We start from the raw sequence: 18,929 nt of genomic DNA, 5'->3' as shown, positions 1-18,929 counted from the left end.
CCAGTAAATAAACTCCTAGGGCTCAGCTCATTCCACTTCTGGGTCGCTCATTGAGGGCTTGTTGAAGCATCCCTGACTTCTCCCAGCTTCCCAATTCCTCAAACTCTTCCTGGAATTTGTTAGCACCACTGGGGGTAGGGTCTGTTCTTTTTCAGTGACTCAAGCCCCTCCAGAGACTCCCCCTCAGAGACCCCTTCCTCAGTGTCCAGCCCTTAAACCTTGTGGAACACTCCTCTTTATACTTTTCCTGCCACCTCTCCTTATTGGACTGAATTACCCTGTCACTCACATAGTACACACACCTCCCATGCACTTCAGCTGAACTCTTCAGACTGGCAAGGACTACATTTTACACAAAGGCTATACTCCCTTAACGAAGTCTGCTACTAAACTGCCATCTAGTGGCTGGTAGAGCCACATTACTTTGTTCCTTCTACTTGTTTTCTATATAGAAAATAAGACATTTTTTGTATATGTGCATTGATGCTGCTTCTGTGCCCACCAAAGCATTTCAGAGCATATTAAAATTAAGCCACATGGTAACTGAAATCGGAGCAACCATTTGGCTTCTTCTCATACTATGTGCTGATGTCCAGCCCTTCCTCCATCTCGATTCATATGTTGCTGACATCATCAGAGCAACTTTGTGTATTCTAAAATAGATAATTAGCCTTGTGTGTACTGAAATAAATCTGATATTGTATGGCACTCCCAAAACTCTGAATAAAGGGGGTCTATTCAGGTTTTCCCTGCTGCATGGGGCATCTCTGCAGTTCTTTGCAATCAGAGGATATAATCGGAATCTATTTGATTAAGGCAATAAATAACCTTTTTGTCAGAAATCTTTCTACACTCCAAACAGTCATGACTCAACCACTTTGTCTTTGGCAAAGAGCCGATTGGTCTTGGGTTTGCTTATTTTTTCACTATTTATTTATTGAAAAAGTGAGTGCAAGCAATGTATATATCACATATATAGCAGACAACTTATATATAGACAGCTGACATAAAAGTGCAGTAATGTCACCAAGGGCTAGATTCATCAGACTATTGCATGCAATAGGAAGAAGGGTGTGTTTTATGGTAATAGCCTATTTATCTATTACAATGTGCACTATCTTAGTGCTTCATATAGGTATTGCTATAAGGTGTGTTAACCTTTTGTACTTTGCAGTAATATCACAATTATTGTATTTCCTACCTACTACCACTGGGGGGGGGGGGGGGGGGGGAGAGAGAGACTATCTACTAGGCTCATGTAATAATAGCTATTTATATCTCTATTGGAGGCCCACCTAGTAACTTGAGGTGAGGTTTAGGTAGTAGTGTAGGGTTAGGGGCCACTTTGACATGCAGAGTGAGACGTATGAACAGAACAGGAGACTCTTGTGAAGATTTGATGTCCTTCACAAGAGTGTACTGTTCTGTTCGTACGTCTCACTCTGCATGTCAAAGTGGCCCCTAACCCTACACTACTACCGTGTTTCCCCGAAAATAAGACAGCGTCTTACTTTCTTTTTACCCCCAAAAGTCCCACTATGTCTTACTTTCAGGGTATGTCTTATATTGGAAAAAAGTAAAATGTAATGATGTGGGACACATAAAACCTGTCAGAAAAAAAAATAAAAATTTTTAAATACCTGTCGGAGGGCCGCGTGGGTCCAGGCGGCCGGCGGGAGCTGGGTGGTCGCGTGTTAAATCTAGGCCGCGGGCGGGTGGGCGCTTGTTCCAGGCGGCGGGGGGGGGGGGGGTGCGGGTGGACGCGCGTTAGTTCGAGACGGCCGGCGGGCGGCGGGTGGTCGCGTGTTAAATCTAGGCCGGGTCGCACAGGCGCGCATTCATTCACTGCCGGTGGGGGCTGCGATTCGGCGCTCAAGGCAGTCACATGCCGTGACGTCACAGCATGTGACTGCCTTGAGCGCCGAAAGCAGCCGGCAGCGGCAGCCAAAAGCAGCCGGCTCCTCCGCCTGGATGAATGAATTCATTCACTGCCGCAGCCCCCACCGGCAGCCCCCACCGCCGAATCGCAGGGGTCGCACAGGCGCTGTGGGCCTGTGCGCGCATTCATTCACTGCCGGTGGGGGCTGCCGAGGCAGCCCCCACCGGCAGTGAATGAATGCGCGCCTGTGCGACCTGGCCTAGATTTAACACGCGACCACCCGCCGGCCGTCTCGAACTAACGCGCGTCCACCCGCCCCCCCCGTCCTCCTCCGCGCTATGCCGTGGCTACCTTTTACTTTACTACGTCTTACTTTCGGGGGATGTGTTACATTAGCCGACCCCCCTAAAATTCCCACTACGTCTTACTATCAGAGGTGTCTTACTATCGGGGAAACACGGTACCTAAACCTCACCTCAAGTTACTAGGTGGGCCTCCTATAGTAGCATAAATAGCTAAAAAAAAAAAAAAAAAGAAAGGGCTTTGAAGGACCGAAGAATCTCTTGGGGGCATCATAACCAAAACCAAAAGCTTTCCATTTCCATCACCTTCTAGCAGATTCTAAATCACTTATGGAATGATGGAGGGCAGGGACTTACCCAATTCCTCCAGACAGCTAGTCTTCCAGCAAAGAACACAAGGTCTATTAGCTTAGCTGTTAGATAGAAAATTACAGGTACAAAGGTCTCACCTAGAATAACCAAGCCAGCATCATCAGCGACCATTGTTTCCATAAAGAAACTCTGCACCATTGTTTGTGCCGGTGGAACTAGGATCCTCTCTGGATAATTAATAATAAGACCAAGCTTGGTTGTAATCTTATTTAAAAAAAAAAAAAAAAAAGACCTCCCTTTCAGAGTTTGATCATGTGCTCCACGCAGTTGCCTGGTTCTCAAATACAATAAAAAAAAAAACGCTAGGGAAATAAATAACCACGAGCACTGCTCCTCCCCCACCTGCTGATGTGTTTAGCCACGAACAGCGGTGAGACGCCTGGTCAGCTTGGGGGGAGGGGAGGCGAGGCAATGACTGGAACTGCCATCAGGCGCACACAGAGGAGATTCCTGCGCTAAAGCTGAGAAGTGGACAACACACCCTAGCGTTTCATTTCAAAAGGGAGAGCAGGGGGCATTGAGTTCAAATACAGTTTCAGACTTGGAAAAGAAACGAACGGTAGGTTTACCTTTCACTTTTGGCAGAGCAGTTTGTGTCCCTTTGTCCCAGCACACCGTAACTCGGTCGTTGTCAAACAAGTCGCTTGGGTTGTTCTTAACATAGTGGAATCCTATTATAGGGAAATGTACGTTTTCCCTCAACAATACATTTTCTGCGGTTTTTTTTCTTTCCAGTTTTTAGCCTACTTTCCAAAGGGAAATAAAACTATTGGGATCGCAATGTGTCCCTAATCATGTGTGTGGTTGGTGTCCTGTCCACACCACATTTTCAGGCCACATCAGGAGGGACGTGGGGGCTCAACAGGAGTAGGGGGGGGGGGTGTCAGATTCACACAGACGCATGGAACAAGATGCACTTCCCGGAAAGTGGTTTCCTTTAGTTCTGTAAGGGGGTGAACTATTAAATTCACCAGAAGGTGGGGCTAATTGGACCCAAAGTAAGAGGGAACAGGTGCCTTTCTTTCCCCTTTCACACCAGTTGATATTAATGTTTGTTCTTGCAGAATTTAGAGCAACCATGTCCCCTTTTAGCTCTTCTTATATGTACAGGAATTACCCCCTTTTTCATAGTGTTAGAGATTGTACAGTGTGTCATTATCTCTTTGTATCACGTTGACTGTACTTTTACTTCCTATTGGATTGGGGATTTTGTTTTTTTCATGCACTAATGTATTTTTCTCTCAGTAGAAAAGATATATTTAAAAAATTCCATTCCTGAGAGTCCACTCTTCAGCTGTCTGTGCTGTAGTCATGCACAAGTTTCTAATGCAGATCAAGACAGCAGTGCCCTTGCCCCCTCTCCCTATTTACTCGAGCTAAGAGAGCCTTGAGAGGCTTGTTATCCTCCATTCCCTGAGGTTTACCCTGCTCTGTACTGCCTACACTCTCTTCCTTCCCGCTTGTGCCTCAGCCTTTCCTCCTTTATCTGCATGTTTCCTGTTTAAAGTAGACATGGCACATGGGGTGGCAGAGGGGCGAGTAGGGGTGGCTTGCAGGGACTTGGAATGCGGAGCTTGCTGAGTGTCTCCATAGCTGGTGCTGCTGACTTCCTGCTTCAGTGTTGCAGGACCACGAGGAGGGAGATAGATGCCTGAGTGGGAGGGAGAGATGAGATGGAAGGAAGGAGTGATTTTAGAGGAAAAGGAGAGGAGAATACAGGTGGGAGGGGAGATAGAGAGTGGAAGGAAGAAAAAAAAAGGGTGTATAGAAGGAAGAGAAAATGAAATGGAGATGCAGGGAAAGAGGAGATGGAAGTTTGGGATAAATCAAAGGTGACAAGGGAGAAGGACTTATGGTGAAAATACTGACATAGGGAGATGGAGAAGTGTGATGGGAAGATGGTGGAACAGGACAGCGATGTTGAAAGAAAGGTGAGATGATAGGAGGTGAGATGGAAGGGTGGGACAAAGAAGAAGAGGTGGAAGGATATTGGGAAATGGAGTAGTGTGTGACAGAATGATGATGAATTGGAGATAGAGAGGAAAAGAGATGTAGAAGAAAGTCACAGAAACCACCGTCATTACTGACTCTGCACCATCACAGCGATAGACTAACTGAACTAAGGAGAGAGGGAGATTGGTGAGAGTCTGGGACAGTGATTGAGATTGCCATATTGAGATGGAGAAAAGAGATTGGGAACATAAAAGAGAGGCCAAACAAATGAAAGGAAGACAGGAAAATGAGAAGTTGGAAAACAGAGAAATGTGATGGTAGAAAAAAAGCCATACAGCCGGTTTAGTGTAGCTCATATTTCAGGGTGTTATCTGAAATGTATAGGGGTTCCACTCAGTCCCTGGGCTAAGTCCCAATTCAGTCACCAGTTCTTTTACCCTGGGGCATGGATTCTTCAAATGTGGGGGAGGCTGAACCTCCAGGGCCCAAGATGCAAAGATGGAGATCGCTTCACGATATGTTCTGGATAGTACTTAAATGTAGGTGCAATGAATTGAAAAGCAAGACACTCTGATTGGGTGTTCTAAATTAAAACTTTACTGTAACTTAGGTCAAATTAATCAATTTGCACCATAAAGTTATTCCTATTTACAATGAAGTCCCAGGCTGGTGTATTTCAGCACATTTCTCACTCTCTGTAAATGTGTCCCTCAGAATTGGGTCCTAAGGTACTCTTACCCTCAAGGTTTGGAAAAATAAGTGTTCCAGCTGGGTGGGGGTATGATAGGTAGGTATGATGGGATCCCTTCCCCAAACAGTATCTGTTATGTGAACTCAAATGTCCAAAATCCAGTCCTTGTCCTATGTCCTGAGACTATGTCTGCAGTGTGCGTGTGTGTGTGTGTGTGTGTGGGGGGGGGGGGGGGGGGTGTCTCCAGATATCATAAAACATCTTACTCTTGATCTCCTCTCATACTTGTGTGGCAAACCCCTTCAGATGAACCTTATGCTGGGTTAAGTGTACAAAACCATTTGGGTAGGGGAGATCCTGCCCTCATCATGTTGACTGGTTAACAAAAGTGTTGAATAGTTATCATATAGGATCATGAAATGACCCCTGGATGGCATTTTAGGGGGTTGAGTTATGATGTAAATTGTTTGAGGTGTTCCGTTAACAGTTTCAGACTTATTAGTGGAGTCTAGAGAGTGGGCAGTATAAAGGGAAAGGTTTTGGCAGGTTTTTGCCTATTCCTCCCCTATCATTCCCCAGTATAGGATGGAGAGTAGGTAAACAAAAAAGAATAGATGCCTTGATCTTTTCCAAATATTTATTAAAGTAGACACGTGTTCAAAAAAATTTAATTTTTTAAAATGTATTATTTTATAAATTATTGTATTTTGGTTTGCTTGTAGCCCCTGAGGCAGTGGCTGTTGAGCTGCGAAACGCGGCCCGAGTCGGGCATTCTTTTGAACACGTCTCTACTTTAATAAATATTTGGAAAAGATCAAGGCATCTATTCTTTTTTGTTTACCTAACGGCCATTATAGATCGCCTACCTCTCTGTTTTCTAGGATGGAGAGTAGGCACCTCCAGGGATGTGACCACACTGGAGTACCCAGCCTATGGCTTGGGAGACTGTGGGATCCTACAGGGGTTCTCCTCAAGGGGAGAGGCCTGAGAATGAGAAGTGGTGGAGAAGAGTCCATTTACCTTCACGGGTTGGACCGGATGCCAAGGAGTACCGTAGAGGCAAGGAGTTGAGTTCTTTCCTCCTCGGAGAACTAAATACAGCTAAAAAGGAGAAGTGCAGGAGTAGGGTGAGTTAACCCAATAGAGAACTGCCCTGTAGTATTCTTTGTGTGGGGTCTGGGAACCTAATGCAGAAGGAAAGGAGAGATGTCCTCCTCCCCCAGAGGAATTGATCATAGTGGTGAGGCTGAGAGGTCAGTGGCTGGAGTATGGAGTGGTGTCTTCCTCCCGAGGACTACCCAAAAGGCACAGAGCAGGATGCTCCAAGAGGGAAAGAATTGTGTTTAAGAGAGGGAGAATTGTGCAGAGGTATTGTCTCAAGAAGTCCATACTAGTGCTGTGTCCATGGAAACCAGCATGGAAGGATGGTATTGGGGAGATGTAGTACAGAGAGGTCCTTGATCACTAGAGGGTGTGAACAGTGTCCTGGGAAAAGTGATGGTGTATTGTATTGTCATGGAATTATGGTACTTATCCTCTTTACTGCCTTACGTACTTACGTATTTGTGTTCCCACTGGATGAGAATTTTGGTATATGGGTATGTTTGAACCAACCAACCTTCTCATAGGGCTCAAGAAGAGAAAAGGCAGTGAAGAGGATAACATGTGACCCTTATGGTCAGCAGTGATTGTATTTATTCACTGTTATGAAGTCCATGACTTTTTTGACTTGTTCAGCATTTAAATGTATATAACATCTCATTCATACACCTAGTTCTTGATGCTGGCTGGTTATACCAGACAAAGTTGCAGTTTGAGTTTGAAAGTTGATACCATGTAGCAGTATGTTTCATGGATGTGGTCAGAGATCATGGAAGGGAGTAAGGGATGTCATCCCTGTCTTAACAATTATGTGAGAAGGAGAATTGTGATTGAGGTGGGCTGTCTCCATCAGCTTGACTTAACCATCTGATTGACCATCTTAGAGGAACTTGCACAAAATATGGAAGGGATGACCCTTAAACAACAGGGAATTCTCTCCCCCCCCCCCCTCCCATCTTTTTATGTACTCCATCTTGGGGGTTACACTTGTACAGTTAGATTTCCCTGGTCAAATGGTCCTGTGGCTAGGAAAGTCAGCTGTTCTTTTTTTTTTTCCAACCACTGGGAAGGAAGGGTGGAAGTGAAATTTCCTCTCAACTCAGAAAAAGACACAAAATCTTCTCAAAACTCCAACAAACAAACTCTTTCTTGTGGCAGGTCACCACTATCCCTCCACAAGTTGTGAGATGGGCACAGCAGAATTTATCTACTCCTGTTCTTCCAAGGTAGGGCCCTTTCCCTCCTGAAATCTGAACCAGGAATTCATATAAGGAAAAACAATTCCAAATTGGACTTCACAGATAATTCACTTCCTCCGAAAACCTGAGGCAAACTCTTCCAGGAACACTGTGCACTAAACAGGGAAAAGCTTCTCCCTTTCTCCAGGCGTGTCTTACCATGAGGCCTAGATCTGGAGACAGAAAAAAAACAGCTCATACTCCCTCAAATGCTAACCAAAAACAGCACAGCAACCTCTAGACCTACCTACTCTTCTGCAGACAGGAGCTCAACATTCAGCAAAACTTAGAGGAGGTGCTGTTAAGAATGGTATGCCCTTCTCCTAAATTCCTAATCCAAGGCTTAGGCTAGGGCATTTACTGAAGACTTAGGGGTCTCTACACAAGTCTGCCCATCCAAACCAACTAATTCAGCTTTACAGTTCCCACCACTCCCGCAGAGATCCCTGTGTTTATCCTGTGCTTTCCTAAATTCAAATACTATTCTTGTCTCCATCACATCCACATGGAAGTTGTTCCATGCATCCACTAATCTTTCTGTAAAGAAATAGTTCCTTAGATTACTCCTGAGTCTACCCCATTTCACCCTCATCCCATGATTCCTCATTGTAGAACCTCGTTTCCGTTGAAAGAAGCCTGCCTCTTGTGCATATAAACTTTGGAGGTACTTAAATATCTCTATCATATCCCCTCTATCCTGCCTTTCCTCAAGGGTAGTTATATAAACAATAAGAGAACTCAAGGGTCTGTCAACATTCAATTTCAACAATACATAATTTATTCATAGAATATATATATAAAAACAATCCTATCTAAACAATAGTTACTCTCTAGCACAATCATTCCTCCACATCTCAATCATACAACACATATAAAAACATTATGTCATAATGTAATACCCCATCACCAAAATTAGATTAATACTATAAAGTGTCTATTGCAATAACAAATCATCTGTATTTAAATATACATCACATTATAATACAACCCTGCCAATCTATTTAGTTATTCAAAATCTTGTCTCTTCATATTCCAGCAATAAAAACTTTTCTTTTCCGATCGTTACAATCAAAGCGGTGACACCGTCCACTGGACCTGCCCGACAAGGACACCTTGTTTTGCCCGACTCATCTGGGCTTCATCAGGGAAATTCTCGCCACTGTCGTCTCTAATTCATTCTCTGCACATCGTACAACTTTTCACCACTTCAAAATATACAACCTCCGTTGTCATGTTCAAATAATCTTTAATCTATTGAATTTTCAAAATATTGGCAAAAGTCCCTTCACATTAAGTACATCACTTCGCTAATTCCGGAAGCTGACCGCTTCCTCCGGAACTGATGACATCACGTACAACGGCATGATTTGTTATTGCAATAGACACTTTATAGTATTAATCTAATTTTGGTGATGGGGTATTACATTATGACATAATGTTTTTATATGTGTTGTATGATTGAGATGTGGAGGAATGATTGTGCTAGAGAGTAACTATTGTTTAGATAGGATTGTTTTTATATATATATTCTATGAATAAATTATGTATTGTTGAAATTGAATGTTGACAGACCCTTGAGTTCTCTTATTGTTTATATAACTACCTAGAGAGAGAGAATTGGTAGTATAAATTACCCTCAGTATAGTGTACCTTACGGTTTCCTCAAGGGTAAACATGTTTAGATCTTTAAGTCTGTCCACTTATGCTTTAGAACAAAGACCACCAATCATTTTAGTAGCCATCCTCTGGACCAACTCCAACCAGTTTATATTATTTTGAAGGTGTGGTCTTCACAATTACACACAGTATTCTGGTTTCACCAAGGACCAGCAAGGGTAATATTGCCTCCCTTTTTCTGCTGACCATTTCTTTCCCTATGCAACCAAGCATCTTTCTGGCTTTTGCCATTGCCTTATCCACTTTTTTTGGCCACCATATGATTACCATCAATGCCTCCTCTTCTTTTGTGCTTAGAATTATTTCACCCCTTATACTATACTTCTCCCTTGGGTTTTTGCATCCTAAATGCTTAACTCTGCATTTTTTAGCATTAAATCTTAGTTGACAGACCCTAGACCATTCTAGCTTTGCTAGATCCCTCTTCATGTTTTCCATACCTTCCTGGCTGTCTACCCTGTTGCAAATTTTGGTATTATCAGCAAAAAGACAAACCTTTCCCACCACTCCTTCCACAATGCCGTTCACAAAAAAATAGAAAAAAATTGATCCAAGGACCAATCCCTGCAGCACTTTGTTAGTTACACTTCCCTCCTCACCTCCCACTCAACCAGTTTCTAATCCACTCAGTCAGTTTAGGGTCCGTGCCAAAGGCACACAATGTATTTATAAGTTGCCAATCTAGAACCATATCATAGGCCTTACTGAAATCAAAGTACACAAATTTATATATTTATTTGATTTTTAATTATTTATATTCTGCCCTATCTGGACAAGTAGTTCAGGGCAGATTATAATTTAAAAACCATCTACCAATCTCCCCTGATCCAACTCTCTGGACACCCAAGAGGAGGGCTGGGGTTTGTTTTACTCATACCATGAAAAGACCGAATCTCACTCTTTAGCCAGTGTATGTTGTGTACAATTTCAGTCTCTTAAATTTAATGCCTGTAATTTTTATAATTTTTGCTTTGTGCTAGAGAGCTTCTTGTGGAGTTAGTGGAATGTGATACATACAGATAATATATTGACGTGCACTCCGAAGTTCTTAATAATCGCGCAGTGGCAACTGAGAAAGTGCACCGTTAGTGTGTGTGTGTTTGTGTGTGAGCATGTTGGAGGGGGTGTCAGCTGATAAGATGTACGTTATTATCAAGCTAAGTATGCACATGGGTGATGTAACCGTTAGCACTCATCTTCCTGCAGAGACGTACAAGGATGAGAGAGGCTAAGAACCACCTTGTCGTTGGAGTCCTCATGGTAGTAACGATCGTGTCCGGAATCATCGCCCTCATTCTGAGTATCGTTGAGGTGCAAAACATTTTTTTGCCAGCAAGAACCAAGGTAGGCCTTGACACCTTAGTCATCTTAGAAATAAAAGTCACCTGGTAGTCTTAAAAATAAAATGTAGTCATTGAGGATTGGTAAAACAAAGTTTTCTGAGAAGAATGAAAGATTTTGGAAAGTTTGTTTTGGGGACTTTTCGTTCTTTCTCCTGCAGAAGTGATTTTAAGATGGCCCAGAGTATCTGAGGGGGCAGAGACAGAGTGGAGCTCCAAGGTCCCCATGTCTTACACAAGAGCTTTTAGGCCACTCCTGGCTTTTTGTAAACTTCAGGTTTTATTTTTCAAATTTGCCACAATATGTGTACCTCAAGTGCCTTACCTTGGTCTTAGTTTTGAACACATATATACAGGAACCTATGCATCATCAGAATTAAACAAAAATACAATTTTGGAAACAAAGAAGTCATTATTCAGTCAGGCAGAGAGTGGATATGTTAGTCTGAGAAACGTATCTGGCTAATTTATACCAGACATACAGTGGTGCTGGTGCGCCTTCTGGAAGTTAACCAGATAAGTTTCTCCGACTAACTTTAGGACCTCTCTCCTAACATTATATTGGCATTATTCCACTAACTTAGCACCTGATTCACTAAGGGCCTGATTTTCAAAAGCATTTACGTGCTCAAAAATTGGGTTTTACATGAGTGCATGCACTTTACCTGTGTAAGTTGGCTTTTGAAATTTGCTACAATATTTGCTATTGAATTGTGAGGGCTGGCAGGAGCATTAGCTGGACTAGGCAGCTATCTAGGGCATCGGAAGTGGACGGGGCAGCATTTTTGAAAGCAGCGAATCAGGTTGGAGAGGCATGGAGCTGGGAAAGGTGTGAACAGAACTTTGGAGGTCCATGGTGTGCGATCTGCGGGGTTTGGGTTGGTGTACAGGAGAAAGAGAGAAGGAGAGAGATCACGTGATGCCATTGCATCATTGCCGCCTGCACAGTGCTGGTGCAGACCCTTGCACCAGCACTGTGAATTGTCAATGGGTTTTACCCACATTAAATGCACTTAATGCAGGTAAATGGCTTTTGAAAATTGCTACAATAGTATGTTACATTTACATGCATAACTCCTTTGAAAATTCACCTGTAAGGGTTTTGCCATAGACACAAAATGGGAAAAAAGCCTTAATGAATCTGGATCTTAGCCGGATAACTTAACCCTGCCCCTGGAACGCTGCCAGATTATCAAGCTAAGTATTATTCATTTAGCTGCTTAGCTGGGTAACCCAGAGGTGTTCAATACAGGTTTAAATCTCACTATTTGTCCATCTAAGGGCTGGATTCATCAAGGTATTTTCCCATGGAAACAGAAAAGGAGAAAAGCCTTAGTGAATCAGGCAGTAACTTTGGGATTTATCTGGACAAATGATTGATTATTGACCTATAATGTCCTGTAGCACTCAATGAATTAAAAAAAAAAAAGAAAAACATTAGCTAGAAATGTTAAAAACCCTAATTTTATTATAGTACCAAAAGATCCAAGATATCACTTAACATTAAAAGTCATTGAGTCTTAAAGACAGTTCCTATAAATTTACCTGTATCCTCAGTCACTGAATCAAGCCCTTCAAAAACAATACATACTCGACAAATCTTGCATCAGAAACACCACCTTCAGAAGCATTTCCTGCATCAAGAGTATAATTTTCAAATAACCTGTAAAGGGCTAACGTCTGCAGGTACAATATTTTCAAAGTAGAATTCCTTGCAGAAATCCACTTTGAAAATGTACAGGTTGTTCCAGTATGCATGCAGATATATGCACAGAAAGTTACACCCTGCTTGGAGCAGATGTAACCTTCTGCCTATAGATTTACATGCATATGTTCAAATATCAAAAGTATCCACATAAATCATTTGCCTGCATAGACTCTGCGCCTCCCCTCCCACCCCCACCCTCCTCTGGGAATGCCTCTTGCAAGGGCAGGAAAAAGTAAATGTGAAATCAGAGGTTGTGCATACTTTTACACACACAACACCCTGGTTAATGTTCAAAATGCCAGTTAAATGCATAAATCCCTATAAAAAAAACCAATCCCCAAAACAGCAAATATATCAGCACCTTCATTACTTCTTATTCAAGCCAAGCTATAGATTGAATGAAACATCATTTGAAATGAAAGTATCAATCCCTTTGGTCTCAATGACATCCAAAGTTACAACTGCTGCATACATATCAGAAGAATAGTGTGAGAACTGTGGTATTTTTCACGTGAATGCCTAATATGGAGCATACCAAGCTTCACTGAGGCTACTGGTCTCAAGTGAATACCATGCAAACCCCCTCGGAAGAAACTAGTTCAGAGCACTTGGAATTCAGCTTTCAGGAGTTCATAGTCTAGCCAAGATCATATTCCATGAATTGCAAAACAATTTTGGACTTGCTAGAGCTGAACAGATCAGCAATCTCAGTCAGCATAAAAGCACATAATATTCCATTCATGCTCAGACTGAGACTGGATACATTGATTGAATGAGACATTTCACAAGGTGGTTTAGAACTTGTCACAGTACATTATTAAGGTGGAGAAGCCATACAGAGACAGTAGTGGCAGTTATGACTCAAACAACAGTGGGAAGACTACATCAGCCTTCCAAGATGCATGGTGCAATGGTTACAACCCAACAGCAATGGCAAGACTGTGTTGGGCTTCCATGAAGGCACTGGAATAACCTGCATGGAGTGACCATGGTTAAACCTGAACTTCAATGAGCATGGGGAAGCTGGATGTTTTGGGCAATGGGTCTGCTAGTTTTGGTAGGTCAGTGGTGTCATGGTTTCACCTGTCATGCAGCTTCACCATGCCCTGATCCAGTCTGCTGTGAAACCTCCCCACCAGCAGAGGCCTCCAGTGAGTTCTGTTCTGAGCTACTCCAGCTATCTTCTCACTGGCCACCTAACTCAGCCTGTGGTGCAGCCTCCTCTCCACCAGGGGCTCTCAGTGAGCTTCACCTTCACCCTTGCCAAGCTCTGCCTTGCTACCTGCACTACATCCAAGCTCCATCCCCATTTAAACCTCTTTGCCAGAACCTAGACGCTGTTTCATGGAATCACAGTTCGCTCTTTGACCCAGTGACATAGTCAGAATTGATGTTTTTTGGGTGGGCACAAGGTTAACATGGGTGGGCTGTAGGCATGCAGGTCTGAGACCTACTAGTTGTATTCTTATTGATAAATAATGCCATATGCTGCACCCTACAATGGCTTTCTAAGTAGTTTGCATCATGCATGAAACTTTAAAATATTTTACCTCAATCATTTCAAGCACTTACCAGCATTAAACATTTCTTATTAATCTGTATTTATTTATTGCAGTTTATAAATGCACAAGTATATCATGTAAAAAACAATCAAATCCAATCAATCATGTAATAAAACAAAATTAATGTATTCTTTCATGAATCCTCTTTGCAGAAAGCCAGAAATCATCAGAACTATAATAAAATAGCATTAATCATCAGAACAGGTGCAGAGCTAGGACAATTCACATTACAATTAACATTAAAAAACATATTCAAATTCTGGTGTCACCTGAGCAAAAAATATCCCTCCAGCGCTATTTTGTGAAGTAACACAAATTTATACAAAGAAAGAGACATCTAGAACCTTGCTATCCCATACAGTCACAGCACTGACTCTCAGGATTCAAATAACAACTTTATGAAAAAGCAGCAATGCAAATAAATACACCAGGCCCAAGAACATTAATACATCACCTACTGGAATAACAGAACAAGCTGGACTACAACAGAGAAACTACATGCGAGCAGAAATACTGCACTTCAGTCACACGCACACAGGCAAAACAGAAACCGACCCTTACCAAATATAGAAGTATGAGACTACAAATTAGAAACAGGCAGACAAAACAAATTCCCAAAGATAGCATATTGAAATTGCTAAAATCTCAAAATAATTTTTTTTTTTTTTTTTTTTTTACCTTTGTTGTCTGATCTTTCTATTTTTCTAATCAGTTGGTCCTGGTCTCTTTTTCCCATTTTTCCCTTGTCGCTCATTCCTAATTCCTTTTCAGTGTCTCTCTTCTACTAGTGTCTTCTTTCCTTCCTTACACACACACACACGATTTCTCTCATAGACTCCTTCACATACTCAAGCTCTCACTCTCATATGCTCTCCCCCAAGCTCACATTCTCTACACACACACAAAAGCTCTCACTCTCTCACCACCCAGACTCCCATTCTTATGCACACACAGACCCACACCCAGGCTCCCACTCTTATACACACAGAGATGCACACCCAGACACCCATTCCCACCCATATATACACATTCAAGCTCCCATTCTAAATCCACACATTCAAGTCTGCGCACAGATTCCTTCTCTCTTCTGCTGCCGCCAGCCTCCTGCTATCTTCAGGCTATAGGGCCCACCAATCTTCCTGCTTGGAGGGGGGAAGGAAGCAGAAGCTGTGCACAGCACTTCCACTTCCTTCCCCCCCACCCAAGCAGGAAGATCGGTGGGCCCGCCGGCAGAGCCTAACCAGCCAGCGGCCCACAGCCTCTCCTGCTGCCTCCGGCCTTCCTCGTCCCCAAGTGTGCCGCTCCGTGGCTATGCAAATGCATGGAATACACATCCGGTTGCACCGGGCCTGGGTCCTCCTCCTCTTCGCCTTATGGGAATGGGATCCCATGACAGCCTTGCAGTTCCAGCGCTCCTCTTCACCTTCGCAGGGATGGGATCCCACGGCGGCCTTGCAGTTCCGTCACTCCTCTTCCGGATCCAATTGGGTGAGCAACTGCTCAGCCAGGCCCACCCATGGCTATGCCACTGCTCTGACCTAGCCTTTTTATACCTTGCTCTTTGCCTTGTAGTCTTTGGGCCTTCTTGCTCCTTGCTTTTTGCCTTGTGGCCTATCTAGGCCTTACCTTGCCTTGAGGCCTCAGGGCCTTCTTGCTCCTTGCTTTGCCTTGTGGCCACTGGGCTTCTTGCTCCTTATACCTTGCTCTGTGGCCTTTCTAGACCTTACTTTGCCTTGTGGCCTTTGGGCCTCCTTGCTCTGCCTTATGGCCTCCGGGCATTCTTGCTCCTTGTGCCTTGCTCTGTGGCCTACCCTAGACCTTAACTTGCCTTGTGGCCTTCTAGCCTGCTCTTTACCTAGGGCCTATAGCATAGTGGCCTATGGGCCTTCAGCCTTGTTGCCTTTGGGTTTCTATGTTCTCTGTTCTGTGTTACCCTAGTCTGCCGTGTTTAGTCCTGTCCTTGCCTGCCCTTGTCGTGCCCTGCCCAGTCCAGTCCACAGTATCCTGTCCACAGCTCCCTACCTGTTCCAGCATCCAGTCCACAGTTCCCTGTCTGTTCCAGCATCTAGTCCACAGCTCCTCTCCTGTTTCGTGTCCACTCATCAACTCATTACCTGCTCCAGTCTGTCTCTGCCCAAAACTTCCAGCCGGTGCATGCCCAGACCTGCCCTGATCAGCTTATACAGCCTGTCCAGCTAAGCCCTACTAGCCACCAGAATCCAAGGGCTTAACCTGCAGGGAAGAGGGCTGGCTAGGCGGAAGACCAGCTTTCAACTATGTTCAGCTGGCATACTGATGTCCTACTGGCATCTAGAATCCAAGGGCTCAACCTGCAGGGGAGCTTGCTGGTTAGGCAGAAGACAGATCCAACTCATGCCCTGTGGTCCTGCCCTACTCCTGAGAGGGTATTTCCTGACCCCAGCCTTTGTGACAAGTGGATTATTAGGAAACTTAATAATAAGATATAGAAGGGGACCTAGCTGTTGAATTTAGCATTGGTTTTGTAATAATCATAGAGGTCAATATCAAGGCCAGAAATGTCCTACCAGTGGAGGTGGTAGATAACAGTATATTAAATTCTGGGCATGCTTGGGACAGATATGTAGAGCAGTTATAAGAAAGGGGTTAAAAGTTGAAGTAAAAGACATGGGAGATAGTGTTGGGTTGAGAATGGGAATTTATATACTCATCTACCCAAAATGGAAGAATTGGCACTGAGCAGAATGAATGCGCCAATTTGGTCTTTTTCTGTTGTCATTTACAATATTACAAGGTCACACAGTTATGGAGACTGCAAGATCACAGTCCATGATCTGCACCATCCGTAGAACAATCCAAGAAGGCAAGACGATTTCTGTCTGGTAGTGCTACCGATATGAGAAGGAGTATTAGTGGTAATTTTTCATAGAACGTATGTGGCCTCGAATGTTTGTGTACTTTATGTTTGTGTCATTCTTATACCAAGCCAGTACCAACTGCAAATAAGCCATTGTCTCCAGGATTGTTATAGCCGCTAGAAGTGAATACCATGTATTTGGTTGGCTTTTTGTTCTGCAAATCCCAGCAGTAGGTTAGTTTTCTTAGTGCTTTCTGGGAAGATTTTCCTTTATAGAGTTCTCCTGACCATTCTTTGCGCAGGCTATCATATAGCTCTGCCCCTGCCACCATCCTCTCCTATTCCTTTGCTCCTTGCACATTCGCTCTTAGTGAAGGGAGTCGCTCTCTGCTCTTTTCTGGGTAGCCTTGGCACTTCTGGACCATAAGTGATATTTGACATTTGATTTCAAGTATCCATCAAGAGACCCCCAAAAATGAAATACAGATCCCCTAGTTAAAATAGCCAAGGCCTTCAAAAAATATGCTGTAGCCAAATTTAGAGAAATCCCGTACTCCTCCCTCTGCCTGACTATATGAAAAGTCTTAATGAAATACTGTGCTGACAGGTCATTTTTTTTGAGTTGGTGGTAGGCATGCAGATAAACTTACAGTGACAATCACCTACAACCGCAAATAATGTGGTCATCTCTGTTATTTTCTTGTAGTTCTGCTCTTGCTTCTCCTTCCTTCCAAGTCTTGCTTATTTCCTCTGCTCTGCTCCAGTCTCTGGTAAAATCACCTCCCTCTTTCCCATCTTTCATTTTCTTCTGCATCTCCTGCTTTGGCTATTTCACTCCTCCAGCCCCCATCCTCAGTTATTCACTCAAGCTAGGAATGCCTCCTGGAGCTGATGGAGGGTGGAAGAAAGATTTTTTTTCTGCCCCCTCCCTCCTGAATTTTAATAGGTAATTGTTTATGTAATTATTCCTATGATTTTGTTTTTCTATATCCCTGGTTTTTTTTGGCTTGGTTTTTTTTTTGTATGCTGCTAAAAAGTGGAGTAACAGCTGGGAGCCCACAGAAACTTTAATTCTTGTATGGTCTGTATTATGCCTCAATCTTCCATCCCCAATTGATTTTTTAATTGTGCCAGTTAGTATAATGAAAGATGTGCAGGAGACCAAGTTACATTGGGTCCTTGCATTGCTTGCCAGTTTAGTCTCAATTTAGAAATGAGAGGGAGCCAAAAGACAATCCAAAATGACTGATCACTAGAACTCTACCAAGCTCAGCTCCATTGCCTGCCCCTTTATCTGAGTTTCTCTGTTTGGAATCATATCTTGGTGATGGTCAAATGCAAAAACAAGTCGTAGATGTATCCTCTAGGGGTGTGCTCTGAACATTTTTTTCATTTCATTTTCTTTTTTTTTTTTTTGCTTCTTTTTTTTATTTGTTTCTTTTCTTTGTTTGTTCAATTTTATTTTTATTATTCAAAACAAAATCACAAAAAAAAAGAAACCAAATTGCAAAATTAAAAAAAGTAAAAAAAAGTAAGTCAGCACCCCTGCACTCTCTCTCCCATGCCACATCTTACCCCAGACATGCATCTTCCATTTTCTGGAATGATCTCTAGTCATGCCTGCCCCATCTGTTCTCAGCTGAAAACTAGGACAGGAGCGACTGGGGACCATACCTGCTTATTGAAGACCCATGAATGGGGTAAGATGTGGCGTGGAGGGTCCAGAAAAGGGCTTGGAAGGTTGGGAGTTTTTAGGTGGCTGTTTTGCGTCTGAGGTGGGTGTGTGCTGTCAGCAGTGCATCAATTTTTTTTTTAAACAAAAAAACAATGAAATATTTTTTTCGTTTATTTCCTTTTAAAAACAAATTGAAATGGGAAATGTCATTAAAATGTCTCCATTTCAATTCAAACAAATGTACATTGCTAATATCTCCAAGTCTGGAGTGCCTGTGTAGAGACCTATTGACAGGTTTGCAGATCTGTGGCTTGTTGGTGTGAATTTACCTGTGAGCTCCTTGGATGGTGGTGGGACCTTTTCTGATGTCTATCCCCACTTGGATGCCGAAGTTTCCCTCAGCCTGGAGAAGCAAACCCCTCCCACCCACTCCAGTGAATGACGATGGTCTAGCAGAGAGCCTAGATGCCAGTGTTGTGATGGAGGAGCAGCCTAGCATCTTGAATCCAGCAGGAGCGCCATAATGTATCCCCAAACAGACACCCAATATCCTTGCCACGGTCCTAGTGAAGGGGCAGACTGGCTATTAGTTCTA

General features: G+C 43.2%; 2 protein-coding genes across 7 annotated transcripts in view; one reads left to right on the top strand and one right to left on the bottom strand.

The window, feature by feature from the left end:
* Positions 1 to 2,740, bottom strand: part of LOC115096644 (ectonucleoside triphosphate diphosphohydrolase 8-like) — an 86,503-nt gene extending 83,763 nt beyond the window's left edge. Inside the window, exon 1 of one of the 2 annotated variants that reach the window (XM_029611573.1) lies at positions 2,631 to 2,740. Coding sequence is in view for 1 of the 2 variants with exons in the window: in XM_029611571.1 (XP_029467431.1) it covers positions 2,631 to 2,691 (61 nt within the window). In the remaining variant the exon portion in view is untranslated. The remainder of the gene's footprint in view (positions 1 to 2,630) is intronic. The other variant, XM_029611571.1, reaches the window with a different exon arrangement.
* ENTPD8 (ectonucleoside triphosphate diphosphohydrolase 8) overlaps positions 1 to 18,929 on the top strand; it is a 185,284-nt gene that overhangs the window by 84,465 nt on the left and 81,890 nt on the right. For 2 of the 5 annotated variants that reach the window (XR_003858122.1, XM_029611577.1), the window contains exons 1-2: positions 2,887 to 3,112; positions 10,420 to 10,557. Coding sequence is in view for 3 of the 5 variants with exons in the window: in XM_029611577.1 (XP_029467437.1) it covers positions 10,432 to 10,557 (126 nt within the window). In the remaining 2 variants the exon portion in view is untranslated. Of the gene's footprint in view, positions 1 to 2,886; positions 3,113 to 10,419; positions 10,558 to 18,929 lie in introns of those variants that run through there. The other 3 variants (XM_029611574.1, XM_029611575.1, XM_029611576.1) reach the window with 3 other exon arrangements.

This window comes from Rhinatrema bivittatum, chromosome 8 (genome assembly GCF_901001135.1).
Source record: "Rhinatrema bivittatum chromosome 8, aRhiBiv1.1, whole genome shotgun sequence".
Lineage (NCBI taxonomy): Eukaryota > Metazoa > Chordata > Amphibia > Gymnophiona > Rhinatrematidae > Rhinatrema > Rhinatrema bivittatum.
The sequence above is the reverse complement of the archived record's forward strand: the minus strand, read 5'-3'. Positions and strand labels throughout refer to the sequence as shown.